This window comes from Pempheris klunzingeri, chromosome 16 (genome assembly GCF_042242105.1).
Source record: "Pempheris klunzingeri isolate RE-2024b chromosome 16, fPemKlu1.hap1, whole genome shotgun sequence".
NCBI classification, from domain to species: Eukaryota; Metazoa; Chordata; class Actinopteri; order Acropomatiformes; family Pempheridae; genus Pempheris; species Pempheris klunzingeri.
Genome location: NC_092027.1, coordinates 19249989 through 19267811, shown reverse-complemented (window position 1 = coordinate 19267811; position 17823 = coordinate 19249989). Strand labels below are relative to the sequence as shown.

The 17823-nt window shown below is 41.7% G+C and overlaps 1 protein-coding gene across 1 annotated transcript in view; it reads right to left on the bottom strand.

Moving 5' to 3' along the window:
• Positions 1-17823, bottom strand: part of thsd7aa (thrombospondin, type I, domain containing 7Aa) — a 126648-nt gene that overhangs the window by 14979 nt on the left and 93846 nt on the right. The window contains exons 11-22 of the mRNA XM_070846347.1: positions 17613-17716; positions 15866-16060; positions 15329-15595; positions 12233-12411; positions 11992-11997; positions 11655-11788; positions 10854-11007; positions 8704-8845; positions 8422-8537; positions 8207-8329; positions 1371-1511; positions 672-846 (exon numbers count right to left, since the gene is read on the bottom strand). Coding sequence (XP_070702448.1) covers positions 672-846; positions 1371-1511; positions 8207-8329; positions 8422-8537; positions 8704-8845; positions 10854-11007; positions 11655-11788; positions 11992-11997; positions 12233-12411; positions 15329-15595; positions 15866-16060; positions 17613-17716 — 1736 coding nt within the window. The remainder of the gene's footprint in view (positions 1-671; positions 847-1370; positions 1512-8206; positions 8330-8421; positions 8538-8703; positions 8846-10853; positions 11008-11654; positions 11789-11991; positions 11998-12232; positions 12412-15328; positions 15596-15865; positions 16061-17612; positions 17717-17823) is intronic.

Genomic DNA, 17823 nt, shown 5'->3' with positions numbered 1-17823 from the left:
TTCACTATGTTAATTGTTTATATTTAGTATATATTTAGATGTGTACATTTTATTTTATACTGCTCTTTTTCTTTTAGTACTTCTATTTTCTATAGTACCTCTATTTTTATATTTTATTCTGTATATTTATTGTGGCTTAAACCAGGACCTGAGAGCGTAATTCGTACCTCCCCATGTGTAAATGTGTGTTGGTATGACAAATAAAGTTCCTTGAATCTTTGAATCCTTCAACAATATATGTCCCCGGTGTCTCTGTAGAGAAAAGACCACCCTTTCTCCTGTTCTCCTGTTCCATCTTTTACACATTTTAATAAATGTGTGCATGCTGTTTTAGATCTGGCCTTGTGTGTGATGTCACACGCAGGGATCTGTTAATCAGGTGACCTCCTCCACTTGGGGTTCAGTATCTTGCCTAAGGACACTTCAACATGCTGACTTAGAGGAGCCGGGGACTGGACTGCTGACCTTCGGTGGACGAGCCACTCTACCTCTGAGCCATAGCCGGCCACCTCGGTAAATGGTAATATTTGAAAATGATCCTTTAAAACAAGCAGGACTGATTTTTGTTTGATGTGAGGATTCTTGCAGGGATGATATCAGTAGACTTTATTTCACTACTCTAGGATCACCCTCTCTCACTGCTTATTGTCCTCTGAGTATTGTCCTCTTACCTGGGCAGGGTACAGTACAGGATTCCTGCAAAATGATGTTTGTATCTCCGTCTACTGAGGGCTCCAGATCTCCACATAGCTCATCATCCACCAGGCTGCTGTCCTGCTGACCAGAACCATCCGACACAAAGCATGACACATTCCTGAAGCGTAGGCCTTCTCCACACCTTGCCCCCTGTTGGAACAGAGAACAAATATCAAGCACACATTTATAGTCAGTGTATATTTTACAGATACAGCAAATGCCATCATGAAGAGCTAGCTGGCTGTTTACATAAAATCCAGCAGTTAGGATGTCAAATGATTTAAAATAGTTTTTTCTTAGCACTTTTTATTAATTGTTCGCTGCAAAACAGCAAAACTGAAATCGATTGTCCAGCAGCATGTCAAAGTTTTAAGATGTGTAGGACGAGGAATGATGAGCAATGTTGAAGGTGGCGTAGGGAACAGAAAAACAAAGGGGAGGTAAGACAACATGGGGAGAATGAGATAATGGGACCAAAACAATACATTACTGCACCAGTTTTGATTTGGCTTTAAATTAGTATTTTTTCTTGCCAAATTTGATATTTAATTTAATAGATTTAATAAATACTGAAAAATATAATTGTCCCAATATTGGAGAAAAGCTGCTGACACACAATGTTGGCAGAACTTGACGCAGTCTTCTAGCAGACAGTAGAACTAAGGCTGACTGACCTCGGACTTGCAGTCAGACCAGGCGCTGTACTTCCAGCTGTAGCAGGGCTTCACCAGGCAGGGCTTCCACTGCTCCATCTGGGATGGACATGGCCTCCCGTCACCCTGGGGAGCCTGGATCACTGTCCGCCTCCTCCACAGCTTTCCTGCAGAGCAGTGGATAAAAAGAAGAAAAAGTGAATTATTTATTCATGAAGACGTTGACTGGAATGCTGAAATTTGACTACCATCCGAGCCTTGAGAAGATCAAGAAGACAGGACTCAGGTAAGACCAACTGCAAGAGTGTGGGTGTGTTACGTGATTTAGAATAAAATACTGACTGTCAAGGTGACCTCTGGACCTTTACCACTGGATCAACAGTACATTCTCAAATCAAAGCTGGTTTTCAAATGATGGCCAGCAAGATTAAACCAAGGCAAAGGCTGGTAAAGGCCATGGAAAATACACTGAGGACGGTGAAACCACTCATGTTCAGCATGATGAATATTTCCACAGCACCAGCTCCATCCAACACCACATTTCAACATGATTTGAATTGATTTAATTTCAAGAAATATGCCACCAATTTTACACAATAAGTTCACTTTACTTCTCACGTGGAATACCATTCAACGTGTGAAAAGAAATCAAGGTTATCTTGGCTTGGGTGTGGACGTTACCCACTGTAACAGAAAACCTGCATTAGTAAAGAGCTAACCAGAGCGTAGCACAAACATCCAGCTCACTGTTCAATACGTTCATTGTTCAATACGCTCAGTGTTCTTTGGGACTTTGAAAGAGCAAATCACAGCCACGAACTGCCATAACACAGACAGCACTGTCCCACCAGGGATAAAACCACGTTGGACCACGGCTACACCATATTAAAGGATGCAATCACTCCCCATGCAGCTTTAAGACTCTGTTACCTTTACCTGATTCATTGTCTCTCAACTTACAGGAAGAAGCCAAAATCTGCCAACTTTGTGGGGAGATGGACCGACGAGGCAAAGCTGGAGCTACAGGCCTGCTTTGTACTGATTGGAGTGTTTTTGAGGCCGCGGCTACAAGCCTGGTGAACTCACCGACAAATTACCATTCAGTGTTTATTCCTTTGTGCTATTTGCATTTGTTTGCAATTTTCAGAAATACTTGACTAACCTCTCGTTGTTCAGCTTTGTTGTCGTGATTTTAACTGTATCAAGGAAATAAAATAAATTCCTGAAGTACTTTTAACTTCCAGTTGAAATTTTCTACTCCAATTAACGTAATCACAGTTGAATTCATTTTAATATATATATATATAATTTAATTTAATTTAATTTTATGTAAAATAATTTTACATTGTTTGAAATTAGAATGGTCGATTCTGTTGATTTGGAATAGCGCAATATAACAGCTGTTCTGATTAGACAAAAAGGATCTGACAGGTCTGTCTCTGCAGGAATCCTCTCAGTAATGATGTCACACACCTCAAACAACAATCTGAGCCTGCCTGTGGCAAAAACACGCCCTTTTAGTGAACGTACTTTCGATTGAGCAGCACGTCCTCGGCTGTTTTTGTACCTACCAGTCATTTCAAACCCAAAATATTTAAAAATAGGACTCTGGTTTAAACATGCTACAGTTATTTTTCAACAAATGATCTTCTCTTTAGGCTGACTTAATCTATGGTGGAATTCTGGAGTTTCATCATACCCCCCTGTAGCAGTTTTGAATATTCATATTTCATTGTTGCGATAAAATTAAACAAGCAACAATCATAGGATGGAGGATGTGAGTGGGGAGGAGGGGAGGAGTGCCCTTTACCATATTCAGTCTGCATTTTAACAAAGAGCCCCAGGGGTGGGATGTGAGAAAACTCTCAATTAGCTGCTGTCTCAAAGGAAATGAATGTAGTTTTTGCCACAAAACAAACACTACATTCAGCAATAATAGTTCGAACTGACACAAAATAGGAAAGTAAGTCTGAGAAAGCACAGAACTTTGTACATTTAGAAATATATTTTGTGAAACACTTTAGAATTAATTGTGAAAAAAAGGTCTCTCCTAGTATGCGTATGGAGACATGGGAATATTTTTTCCATTTTCTCTATGTATTGATAGTCTGCCAGAAAGGAGCAAAACCACAACGCTTTCAAGAAATATTTAATACTTGGGAAATACAACCATTTACCTTGTTGCCGAAAGTTAGAAGAGAAGATTGATATCGACCTCAAGCTAAGTTTAGAGTTAGACTGAGGTCCAGTTAGCTTAGCTTAGCATAAGGACCAGAAGCAGGGTTCAAAAATACACTTCACACCTCTAAAAGTCTCATTAAAACATTACGTGCAGTTTAATCCGTTCACAAACCGAAAGGTAAATACAAGTTCATGTTTTTGGGGTTCTTGGCAAGCTGAACGACGTGATTTTTTTGCTCACAAGACGAAGAGAAAGTCTACAACAAGCTGAAATCCGACAACAGACACACAGTATGTCAGAAACGTTCCCAAAAGTTGCTATGGGGAATGCAGACATGGAACAACATGATCATTCATGTAGTCATCCATCATCATCAATCCCAGCTGACTTTGGGTGAGAGGTGGGGTACACCAGTCACCAGTCAGACAACCACATTCATACCAAGGAACAATTTAGAGACACCAATTAATGTAACCTGCATGAATATGGACGGTGGGAGGACGCCAGCGTACCCCATGGGGAGAATATTCAAACTCCGCACAGGCCAGCAGATTTGAACCTGGACCCTTCTTGCTATGAGACAGCAGCGCTAACCACCACACCACCATGCTGCCCCTCATGTAACTCCTTTCTCTTTGGCTACTAAATGTTCCACCACGTTCACTAACTGTGTCTGTCTGCTGTCTGGTGCTGGGCAGGTAGCGTACAGTGGGGAAAGCTCCCATATTATGCAAAATGCAGTTTTTAATATCTTTTCAAGGTACATATGCATCTCCAGCGTGCTTACAGACCGCCAAACTATGAGGAAAGACCATTCCCTGTCTTTTCCTTGTGTTACATTTTTCAGTAAATGTTTTTGAAAGCAGGCAGCATGGTGGTGCTGTGGTTAGCACTGTTGCCTCACAGCAAGAAGGTTTGTTTCTGTGTGGAGTTTGCATGTTCTCCCCATGCTAGTGTGGGTTCTCTCCGGGTACTCCGGCTTCCTCCCACAATCCAAAGACATGCACATTAGGATAACTGGTAACTCAAAATTGCCCGTAGGTGTGAGAGTGAGTGGTTGTCTGTCTGTCTGTATGTGGCCCTGCGATCGGCTTGCGACCAGTCCAGGGTGTACCCCGCCTCTCGCCCGAAGTCAGCTGGGATAGGCTCCAGCTCCCCCCGCGACCCTGATGGATAAGCGGTATAGAAAATGGATGGATGGATGGATGTTTTTGAAAGCACACTATTTGGATGTAGCTCCCCATATGATGCCATAACATTGCTATGTTCTTCTAAAACAGAGCATTCAGGCAGAAGCTCAGAACAGCTGCAGCAGCCATGTCTGCTACGAGAAAAATAATGTGTTTTTCAAACATTGCACCATGTAAACTCACTGCAGTAGGACCTCCAAATACAAGTATGTAGTTAAAATGAGCCAAATATGGGACCTTCACATCGGCTGCCTGCTAAAATAATAACCTAAGAGACATTACACATTGCCAATTGACCTGTCATCTAAAATCAGTTTAAACTGGAAGTTAAAGTAACACCATAAATGAAAATTGATGTCAAGCTAAATGCCTCTCTCACCACTGATGAAACACCCATTATTTTTCCTGCACAAACCTCAAGTGAAACTGGGCTCCAGGGAGTTCACTGTCTCCAGCAGCATGTCTGAGTGCTTCAGTGGCTGCTTTGTACAAGATGCTAGAGCCACAGAAACCAGTCATAACCCTCCATTTCGATTCTCATGCTTCAGTGGTCTCCCTGCGGGGGGGGGCATGGCAGTGTTTAGTTGTTGAACAGCGGATGGCGGTGAGAGCTGCTGGGCAAAGGAAGGCCTGTGCCAGCTGTCACTATCAGTGTTTGGCTGGAGAACACACAATGCCATGATTATCTATGCACACAGGTTGTACACATCCAGGAAATAGCTGGCGTTTTTACACTGCCTGATTGATAACAGCACCTCGCTGCTTCCAGGTATGTTCATTTGCTTGAAATAACAAATCTAGCTCATTGCTATTCCTGGCTCCGAAACAGAAATGAGCTCCTCCAGGGAAGTATATCCTTGCAGCCAGTCCGTAGATGAAAAGAAACACAGGAAGGAAAGCAAGGAGGCCCTCTCTTTCTGTGGCCTACCTGCTGTTTCTCAACACAAGTGTAAAATCCTTCTCGCTTGGGGACAGATTAAGGTTACCACAATAGCTAAAGCCTGTATTGGTTTCATATCTACTATTTGTTCTTGTTGCCTCGGGCTGCTACTCTTCTCAAGGACTCGTGGAGAGCAGAGAGCTCTCCCCAGAGCACACGCTCATAATGGACCGCCAATCAATGTCCTGATCCTATGGAATTACATGTGAGGACATTATTATCTCTCTCTCAGTTGGTTTAGGGCTATAACCCCATCATTATCACATCATGAAGGGTTTCTGGTTTCCATCATTACCATAGGAGAGGCTGACTTTGCCACACATCTGAAAGCTGAGAACTGCCGAACTGCCAATACGTATGATGAATCATCCACAGCTATGAAGGTATTATAGCTATCATAGCTGTGCAAAAGTGGCTGCCATGTTGAAATGTAATTAAATGTAATGAAATAATATAGATGGCTGCATCAAGCCGAGTTACAAGTAGTGTTATCAACCTGTTTTTTTCTGTATTTCGATTTAAGAAGAAACTTGGTTGAGATTCCTGCCTTACTCCCACACTGTATGTAAAATCTGCTTCCCTCTTGTGTTTTTTATGGACATGGTTAATGGTAGAAAACTAAAAGGGGGAAACAAATTAAAAGATTTAAGACATCTCCAAGAAGTCATCAGTTAAATTAGTAGCGTATCGACGCAATGGCTTCAATCACTAATGCTGAGTGCCTGCTGGTGAAGACAATAAGACAACCTAATTTACGACCTCTCTGCACTGGCTGTGACTTCCAAGTGACCCATTAAGATCGAGTCATTTCATCTCACACAGGAAACAAAGAACAAAAGAGCTGAGTTTATGATGCAGAATTGAGCACACACCAATTGGCATATTTAGTTAACAATATAGGAAACGCAGGAAACCTTGAATCACTATAGTCATTCTGATGCTGGAACAATAGAAACCAAACTTCCAGGAACTGTTTACACACGGAAGGTCATGTGTAAGAAGTTGAAAGTTCTGAATCTGGTGTGATGATTCTGTGCCTGGCTGTATACATACACACATATACATGTACAGTATATATTTTGATACCCCAGAGCGCATGTATGCTAAACATTTTTGGTGCCCCCCGTGAGGTTTATTCTTTGTGTTGACTACAAGGATAAATATATTAGCAAACTATAAATCACGACCGGACCTTTCTTGTCTTCTCAGCCACTCAGAGTGCTTTAACAGTAAATTCAAGCAGGAAGCATAAATCCTGCACATTAAAGCAGAACATTAAAGTATTTCCCATACTGCATTGTTTCCAGAGCAAGCACCGACACATTCTAAACCAACATGGACAAGAAGCATTCGAAGTGCACAGACAAAATGTAATTTTGAACTTCTACTATTCCATAGAAACTGGGCAAACTCAATCTGCTGATAGAGATCATGTGACATGACTGAACACTCCGGAACAGCCACTAAATGGACCTTGTGGTGATATGGATTTCTCAAGTATTTCAGCTTGAAACCAAAGCAGCAGGCAGCAACACGATTCTTCTCACGTCATGATTTCTGCTTAGAATTACTGTGTGGGAACATCTCTGAGGGGGACTCAAACTGTGGGACAGTGAACTGCCCTCAGTGGCTCCGTAATCCTAACGATGTCATCAAGCTTCTTTGTTTGGGCTCCGACTTTCTCACAAAGTGGAAGTGTGGAGTCTGACGTAGGTACGTAAAAGTCAGGCCAGGTCAGGGTTTGAAGATACTATTGGTGGTGTAACGGGAAATGTAGCACTTAGTGGGGGGAGACCCATACTGGGGTCAAAATGTCAGGATATCTCAGCCTCTGCTGCTTTTTTGACCAACTGTACAACTTACCATCTTATTCTGGAGCTTTCAATCGCATGTCACTGCAAATACATTTGTCTGTTAAGGCTTTATAGCATACTCATAGTTATACTACTGCAGTGCTGTTATGCTGCTGTGCTACTTTTGAGGGTAAGAGTTCCTAAGTGACCTTAGAGAGAGCACTAGGCGGCACAATCTAATCAATTTAGCTTGCACTATCAATTACATCACCCAATTTTGCTAAACAGATTGGAAGTCATGGTTGTGTTATAATAATTCTAGATTACATTTCCATATCTCCAAGCACTTTTAAGGGCTTATCATCAACGGCCGTTTTAAGTCAAGAACTAATTTTCAATTAACTTTTAAGTTTATGGGTTTAAAAACTAGCTTATTGGTTGGTTGTGATTAAAGTTATGTAAACTTGCAAATGAATCATTCCTTTATGAGTTTGGAGTCATATCATCCTTCATCGTGGACATCATGGATGATGTGTTCTGCACTACAACAGATGGGTAGTTAGGATCAGAAAGAATCAGCTGGGTTTCTATAGTGTCACACAGAATCTAATCAGCCTGCGGTTGTTCACCTGCACGGAGTCAAAGCAGGTTTGAACACCAACTGAAACCCAGATTTTCAGAGGATAGTGGGGCGTCTAAACCGTATCACGACTAAGCACAAAGCTACTTGCAATGGCTATTAGCACGCACACATTACCTGCCAGCCCACAGGTGTGGGTGCACTCAGACCATGGTGACCAATCAGACAGCTGGCAGTTGACAGGACATTCCACAACACAGGAAACATTCATCTGCCACTTCCTCTCCAGACCCAGCTACAAGAGAAAACAGGGTTTATTATTATTATTATTAGTCTTTCTCAAAGAAAAGAAAAAGTGATTTTAACAGTAAATCCTACACAACCCACCTCTTTGCAGAGCTTGAGGTCAACAGATTTGCCATCGCTACGCACGCAGTCCAACATGCGGGTTTTGATGCCATTTCCACACACTGCTCTTTCACTTAGCTGACAGGTACTCCAATCTGCAGGGAGATGTTTCATCAGTAAAAAAAACAACAACCTCGCATGCACTTGCACATGTATCACTGGTGCTAAATGAAAAACATTTCACTGCACGATGTAGAGCTGAGTTGAGTGTTGAGTATGTGAAAGAAAAAATCCTTTGCTCTTTGCTCTGTTGAGACTCACCAGTGATGTTGTAGGAGTAGTGGAAGCAGTTGCTGTTAAACTTGCAGGGCTCTGTCTCTTCAGTCGGAGGACACTCCTTCTCGTCTCCAGGCTGACGGCGTGGGTAAGCACTCCTCTCCCGAGTACTGTTCCCACTGCACGGCTGAGGAGCAAAGGAGCAAAGGCTTATTATTGTCTATTATAATATACATGTATCAGAAATTTTGTCATCACAACTTGTCTATACTGTGATGTTTGTTTGTCTGCTCTGTACGTGCAACACCTGTTTCATCCCTCCTCTGTGGCTTCTCTTGACCGTCTTTTCCCTGTTTACAAGGGCTTTTTGATGGATTTTTTAAATCTAAATTGAGGGTCTAAGGACAGACGGTGTTATATGAGTGTAAGGCCCTCTGAAGCAAATTGTGATTTGTGATTTTGAGCTCAAATCAATCAATCAATCAGTCAATCTTTATTTATATAGCGCCAATCCATAACAGTGTTATCTCAAGACTCTTTCCATAAAGAGCAGGTCTAGACCAAACTCTTTAATTAAAGAGAGACCCAACGATTCAGGAATTCAACATTAAGGATTCAAGAATCCCCACATGAGCAGCATCAGATATTATATTAGGACACAGTGGCAGGAAGAACTCCCCTTCAACAGGAAGAAACCTCGAACAGAACCAAATACAAGTTGTCTACAATTTGACCTGACTTATTCACGTATGCTGTTACTGCACGTGCACAAAGAACATGCAAATAGCCTTTGTTAATGTCCTAATCTCACATTCATAATATTTCCCATCACCATACTTAAAGGTGATGTGTTTTCTGCTGTGTGCCTTCTCATGTAGCTGTGGAGTCTGAAACATGTCAGGAAAAGAGTAATGTCTGCACACCAACTAGCACCGAATAGCAAAATAGGAGACCAGACCAGACAGGGATCAAAACATTCAGTCTCTGAATGAATTGTGTGTTTGGAGTGCCATCTTATGACAGAGGATAAAGCCATGGGAGTCCACTGAGCAGATTTTAATGTTATTGGTCTGTCCCTGTCTACCACAGATATGCACGGATTACAAAGCAAACACCAGGGGTAGACTGGTAAACACACGGAGTTTCTGCCTATTTGTGCTCAAACTAATATCTGGCACAGGCAAGCCTCCTCCTCAAAGTATGCATGTAGCTGACAGCCTTGTGAGTGGTGCATGTGTTTTATTATTCTTGCTTCTGTGCTGTTTTGCAAAAATCTAGTTTTTTTGGGGGGGTATTGTATTACATTTACCTGATAAAAGAAAATGTATTAAAATCATGTTTGGAAAGAAGATCGAGATTTATTGTTTTATCAGTAGTTATTTCTATTTTCCTTGGTGTCCCTGGATGATAAAAATGAATCTTTACAATATTATTATATTACATTTAAAATACAAGAAGAATGTCCCTTGATTGTAGAATATGTAGCCCTGCAATAACAGATTTTTGGCCACAAAACACATCTTTTGAGTTCATGTGGCACACTTTAAAGCAAATAGTTACTAACTGAAACAGCAGTTTACTCATATCTGTTCTTGGACTCCACCCCCTAAGAAAAATACCTGGCTTTTAAGCTGCTAAATGCTCTACTATGTTCACCAGCTAGTCTCTAAACGTGTCTGTCTGCTAGTTGGTGTGGAGCAGGTAGTCTGACAGCTTTTTTGAGCAAACTCACTGCAAAGCTTCATAAAGCTGAAGCAAGCTGCAGACTCAAAGTGACCCCTTTCACACCATCACTTCCTTTTTTATTCCTCTCGTTGAAATAGAAATTCTATGAAGTACCTGAAATATGCACTACTGGCATTTAACTGATGTAATAGAACCATCAAGAAGATATCAGACTCTTTACATTGGTACCACTACATTACTTTTTCCTACAAATGATCAGCAACATGCCAGTGTAGCTTCCTGTGTCTCCTCCATATCTACCCTGCCACCGATGCTCTTTCCTCTCCATCTCTTTCTCCTTCTACTATGTGCATATTTCACACAGAGCCACTTGTACTGAATGGCACCACATAAATGGGTGAGAGTCCCACAGTAGAAGATATACTGAAGAGTGGAGAGATGAGCACTATTTCCATCTTTTGTGGACATAAAGCACTGTGTAGACAGAGAAGGCCACATGTCACTCTTACCAGCGGGCATGGGCTCCAGGCTCCCCAGTCTGATAACACACAGTCCTCAGGGCAGGGCAGCCGGCTGTTGCGGGCTCCCAGAGGCATCTCCTCTGGATCACACAGGTAGTCCTCGACCTGCTCAGAGGGCCCGTCTATAGTGTTGAGCATGCATCTGGACACAAAGTGGTTCAGGTAAGGATTAGTATGTTTCCACAATACCCCATAATCTGGAACAAGCATTACAGCATCTTTATTAATGACAACTATTGATCAGTAGGAAAAGTTATAACAATGAAAGTCTGACAAAGAAAATGAACATAACGCTACAACTATGGCAATTTCAAGCTCTTGATGAGATTCTTCTCAGATCAGATGACTATTTTCTCGCAAAATACTTAATATGTGAGCAAACGATTGATCATCCTGTCATTTAATGGCTGTGCACTGTCACATATAAACCAAGCAGCAGAATTTGCTCTCTAATAACTTTAAATGATTCAACTGTAATCAGTGGCTTCTGTGTTCGAAGAGGGGACGAGCACCCCCCATGCTCACCACGGTCATTATTTAAGGATTTAACAGCGAAATTAGTTTTGAAATTTTAAAAAGTAATGAGAAACAACGGAAAACACTTTTCTTCTTTGCCAGCACGCCGCTGTTCTACTGTTGATAAATCTGATGGGCAAAAAACACTTCTGGGCATTTGGAGCTTAATGGGCTAAATGCAGATTGCACATTGCAAAATCCATGGGAACAAGAGTGCAGACTGAGAAAGGCCTCGTGTCTGGCTGTGTAGATATAAGGTTTGGCTCAGCTTACCTGACTTTCCTGGTCTGAACACCTTCACCACAGTTATCCTTCAGGTCCACATGGCTGACCTTCCATACACTCCAGGGCTCTGCCACCCAAACATACTGCCCACAGTCACTGAGGCAAGGCACCACCTCATACACCTGACACACACAAACACCACAGTTACCTGTCAGTGTAGCATGGCAACAAAATACATTTAAACTGAACTGATGTGCATCCTTAACCTTTGGAACGTATCCAAAGTTACTGGCAAGAATATTTTTTGTGATTCACTGGATTCAATTAGTTATTCAGTTATTTATTGGATGACAATTAAACACAACTTCAGAAAAAGTGTACGTACCTGAGCCTGTGGATGGAATCCATTTGTCATAGAAGAGAAAGGAGAAACAGAAAAAATGTCATTCACATTATTGTACTCAGGATTTAAACAGAACTGATCATTTAAAGTAACAGTAAAAGGAACCTTCCTCTCATCTTGCATCATAAAAAATGAAAAACATCCAACCTCTCAAAGACAAGTATAGGACTGTAAACTTTAGTTGAAACAACATTAGCACAGCTTGAAGTGAAACCTTCCTCACCTGGTTGACATGGTCCAGTTTAGGACACGGCCTTCCACCATTGTAGGGCTTCTCTCTGAGCCACTTGGAGCGAACTTTGACCCCACTGCCACAGGACTTGCTGCAGCGTGACCAGTTGGACCACTCGCTGAGTTTGCAGTCAGACGGACAGGGAATGATGCAAGCCTCCTCGATGTACCCTGTAGCCAATTAGATAATAACAAGCAAGATTTGGTGAAGATCTGTGGTCCACTGTAGGCAGGTAGAGAGTGATGCTGTCGGAGGAAACACTGTCGTCAAACTTCCACTGGTTTGGAAATGTTCCCCATTCATTTCAAGATACTTCTTCCAGGTAGGTAAGTATGAAAACATTTATGCCAGTACTCTTGATGAAAAATGAAATTTAGATTGTTTAGAAATAAGAGCATCATGATTAGCTGTTATAAATGCTTTATGCAAATCTAAAAATAAAGCCTGGGGCGGATCAATGTGCCACCAGTGACAGCTCCCACCATAAGAAGATTAACCGCAAAACACATTCTATGAGGATAATCTACCCACAAGTTAGCTTCCTCCTCACTGTAACTCACTGGAGCTGACTCCAGATTCACCCGTGCAGTAAATTTCCCTGACTGCTGCTGTAAATAAAACCTAGCATCACTGTCATAGCAGCTGCAGCCAGAGGACAAATATCAACAAGACGGAATTCCCACATGACTCCCTCATTACATTCTGGCATAGGAGAGCCAAGCAAAGACTCCGAAATCAAAGAGGAAGCGAGCAGCAGTACCAACTCTGAGTCAAGTATCCTCTTGCAGTTACAGCCAGTTGCCGTCAAGTAGCTCCATAATGGGAGGAAAGCTTTGACTCACAAAGAGATGGGTTTCTCAATCAGCAGACGCTCTGTGATTCTTAATTCCCTTTTCTCCCTTAGCTGAAGTATACTGTGGAATGTTAATACAGCCCATTGTTGTTCCCCCGATTGATTGTATTTACTCTTGAGGTTTGATAAAAGAACCCACCGATAATTGACCCTGAACTCAGTGAAATGTGATCAGTCTAAGAGGCCGACTGATTCCAAATATCCGGACAGGATTTCTTGTTAACCTTACTTATTTCAGTGAGTTATAAAAAGCATTCTCTTCTACATGAAGCCTCCAGCATGACTAAAATTAAAATCCATGTGGATACCAGTGTATTCCATTTCAGGGTCTGTCTCTTTTGAAGTCCACATTTTATGATGAATTACATCTAACTAGTCTCCATATCTGCCACTTCCTTTCAAAACAGCCCATATGAGTCACATAAAAAATACATCTGTTGATTTTCACCCCTATGGTTAAGGGATGGTAAGATTAGCATATAAAAACTACATGGTTACAGGCTGGCTATAATTAGTCATGGCTACAGAAATAACAGTTGACAGTTTGAAGAAACTAAGGCCTCTAATGTCAGAGTCTAATGCTTTGTACACCCAGCCACCCACTCCATTCTCCTCACTGAGAGGCTTGGTGATGGTAGTATAACGATGTCAAGCTATTTCTACCTTCTCTTTAAGAATAGTCATAAGGAGCTGTCTATCAAGAAAAACTAATGTAGTTTGCTTTAGGCCTTGGAATAAACAACGAAGGCTAGTTATTCCTTAGGAGTTGAGCAAAAAAATCAACTGGACTTGTTGAAGGTACTTGAAGACTTTTTGCCTCTTCTTCAGTTCTGACTGACTGGTAAGGAGGTCAGGCTTATAAACACTGTTAGGGTCATTAGGCCCTCGGTGGGTCCTGTGTGGGTCCTTACCCAGTCGTCATGTGAGTCGTTAAGTCATATGAGTCATGGTGTGAGTGGGTGTTGAGTCACCCCTGTGTAACGATGGTTCGTTAGCACACCGGGTCATCATGTGAGTCGTCGGGGTTACATGATTCAAGGTGTGAATGTGTGTTGAGCTGCCTGGGGAGGGTGCTCAGGACAGCATTGTAAGTGGCCGACAGATGGTGTCGTAGGCCACCTCCTCTGTTTGCTCAACTCCTAAGGAATAACTATGACCTGGATGACTGAGAATCTTCACAGACAACTAAAGCTAGTATTTTTACATGAGTCCCATTACATCACAACTGGAACATGGCTGTCCCATTACAAATGGTTCCGAGAACAAAATATACGGTACGGTGGTCAGTTGTTTATGGTGTCGTTGAGTAATGAGTAACTTATCCCCCACTGAAAACTGTGTTTTTCTTACCTCCAGTGACTTGACTTTTCACCTTTACATTTTTTTTTCTGTTCCTGTTGTCACACAACTGAATGAGTGTGAAATAGTTATTTAATAACTGCCCATTAACACTACATGTTAACAAGTAGCCACCCCCAAGCTGCTGCACTGCTAAAATCAATATCTTATAATGTGATGTTGTTTGACTAAATAAATCCAGGTAACTGACATCAACTCTTCTGTGCGTTTGGCTGCATTGGCATTTAAAAGGAAGGATCACAGAGAAAGTGAGCATGTAAATTAGGAGACTGTTGAGAAGAATGAAAGAATGAGAATGAAAGAAATAAATGAGTTCACTAATTTAACCACATATTACATTTACAGGATAATGGTAAAATACAGTATAATCAGTACACTGACTCAGTAATGTCAGTCACAGCAAATTAGCTCCATAAGCTCACACCAGACCAAGTAAGGCTGCAGCAGCAAAACTCCTGAGGGTTTTGAAATAGGAAAGCAATGTTGTGTTTTATTTCTTCTCAATTAAAATTTTAATTTGTAAGAGGACAAACGTGTGATTTCTCCATCCAACACATATCTTGCATGCAGTGGGGAAAGTGGGCCAGATCAATTCGTATTCACTAGGTGTTAGCTTTCAGATGGTCATTGATCGCTCCTAATCATCATCCATCACAAGCCAAAGTGTAACTAATGGAAGTCAGGCATAAAATCCTGGTCAAGTTGTACACATAGGTTGTTCCAATCACTTACCTTACCACTAGGAGTTAATGATTTGTCAGTAATTTGAGGTACATTTCCTGAGTTTTCTAAATCTAGTTGTAATTCGTGCAGGTTTTTCTAAAAACTACGTCTGGGGTCAAGGTTACTGGGTTATTTGAGCATGTAGAACTCACCATGGCTGTTGCAGCGAGAGGTCTCCACTATGCGGTTGTCCTGGTCGTAGCACACCATGGCCTGGTAACGATATCCTTGGCCGCACTCCTTGATGTCACCTTGGACCTTCATGCCCAGTTGACCCTCCATGCGGCCCCCCTCAGGCAGGACACAGTCTGACCAGTTACCCACAGGCTGAGCGTTGTATTTGTTACACGGGCAGTAGTGGGTCTCGCTCACGGGATACACCTGAGGGTTTTTGCATTGGTCCCGCTTTTTGCTCTTCCCTGCAAAAAATCATATTGACTACTTAAGATTTCGCCATGCCAGGAGTGTTGGTCCTAAGTATTGGTCCAGCTGTTAACTCTGAGGCCACCCAGGAGCAGTCAGTAGAAGCCTGCTAAGATTGGGGAGTTCCCTGTGGAGGCCTAAGTATCTAAATATAGACTAGAACAGGTCGCCTTCTTTGCCAACTTCACACTTACAAAAAAGTTAAAAGTCAGAATCAGAATGATGTAATCTGGAAGTCAGATATAAATGTTACAAAAGTCACTCACCAATCAGCATCCTTTTGCGAGTCCTAACGCCAACGCAATCAGCTGTGCAGGGGGAGAACTTGGACCAGCTGCTGAGTTGACAGTCCTCCTGGCAGGGTTGCTGGCAGGGTTGTGTGAGAGGTGGCATGGAGCTAGCAAACTTAAGACAAGCTTCAACGTCTGCCTGCCCGGCATCCTGCTTCCGGCATGAAACAGCTACAGTGGGAACGAGCAAATGAGATCTATGAGGAGGGAGACTTCTCATTTTGTGGGTCACGGCCAGTTTCTATGCGATTGATCAAAACATCGGGTCGCGGATAAGCGGATGAAGTTGAAGATGAAAATGTTGAAAACATGAGAGTGGCCCATGTCTAAAGGGTAGGTTGTTGGGTCCAACACTACACTACACCTTGAGAAAGCTTTAGAAATCACTAATCTTGTCCCTCTTGTTGCAAATTCATACTATTTTTGAGCTTGTCCCATAATCCCTTTTCAGGTATGGGTAAGGCAATCTCACTTAGGTTTTCAGTTTTACAGCTGCTGGAAAATGTTCATGTTCAAACTTTTGAGATGATGCTGGTTGGATGCTATTACTCACCATAGTGTTGTGTAAGCTATGGAATGATGGAGGCAACCACCCACTACAGACAGTGTTGGAGATGATTTTACTGTCAGTGTTATCAGTGCCTGGGTATGCATGCACTGTCCGCACCACGTACAGTTCAGCACATGACAGTACAAATCCTTTACTTATGTGAAAGTATCCTGTAAAACTATCTTACTTCAATTAGTGGTAAAAAAAAAAAAAAAAAGTACATAAATATTACTAGAAACATGTATTAAAAGTTTATGAGTGTTATACTATTACATGTTTTAATATTGGAAAACTATCATCAATTATGTAGCAATATACTGTTTTAATATTTGATACAATGCTGATTAGTTAAATCTATAACAAAGTACTATTGTATTAGTTAATATCTAAAGCATTCAAATAAATGTACTGGAGTAAAACATGTATTTCCCTTCATAATTGTACTCGAGTATAAAGTAGCACTAAATGTAAATACTCAAGTAATCGAGCATAAAGCTTGAGTAAATGTATTCAGTAACATTCCCTCACAGTACTTTAATGGTTCCCCACACCTTAGTCCAGCTGCCCCACAGTGAAGAAAACTTGTGGGACAACAATAAAAACACCATTATCATTATTTCAGGGTATCCCAAAGTCTGTCTTATAGCTACAAAATTGACTCCACACCAAGACACACACAGACATCAATGGGAAACTGAAAATGACTATGCCTTCTGTAATTTGTATTGACTGAGTGGGTGCATCGCAAGACGATTGTATTGAACTGTGTCTCTCCAGCTCAGAGTATACTATTACAGGTAATGGTACATAATGACAAGAGCCTCCCAAGATGGAGGAGCAGAACGCTCATCATTGGAATCAGATAATGGTCTGTGTCTCCAAAACTTTAATGGGAGTCTGAGTGTGTGCACTGATTACAAGTCAACTGTCTGCCAAATGGTTAATGTGATGTAATGTAAATGTAGCGCAGGTCAAAAAGACTATATAGTCCACTTACCATAATGTGTTGGCCTGTGGATACTAATACTGATGCTGTTGATACTAATGTCTTTTCCTGAAGACTGCTGACGGTTATGCTGTTCATCCTGCTGTGTAATTAATTTCTTCAAATGGAAAATAAAATAAGATGTGAATGTTTGTGTAGTTTGTGTGTGTCTGTGTGGCTGTCCTCACCCCGAACCTGCAGGCCCGGCCCGCAGCTCTCCTGAGCTCCAGGACTGTCTTGGCGAACCGTCCATGGAACCAGCTGGCATCGCCGCCACTTGTGGGTTTTCCATCTGAAGAGGAAGTGGTTATCAGAATCAGAGGTGTCTTCAACTTAGATGTTTGAGGGAGTAAGTGGTTACTAGTGTGACTCTCTGGACCAGATGGAAAACTAGAATTC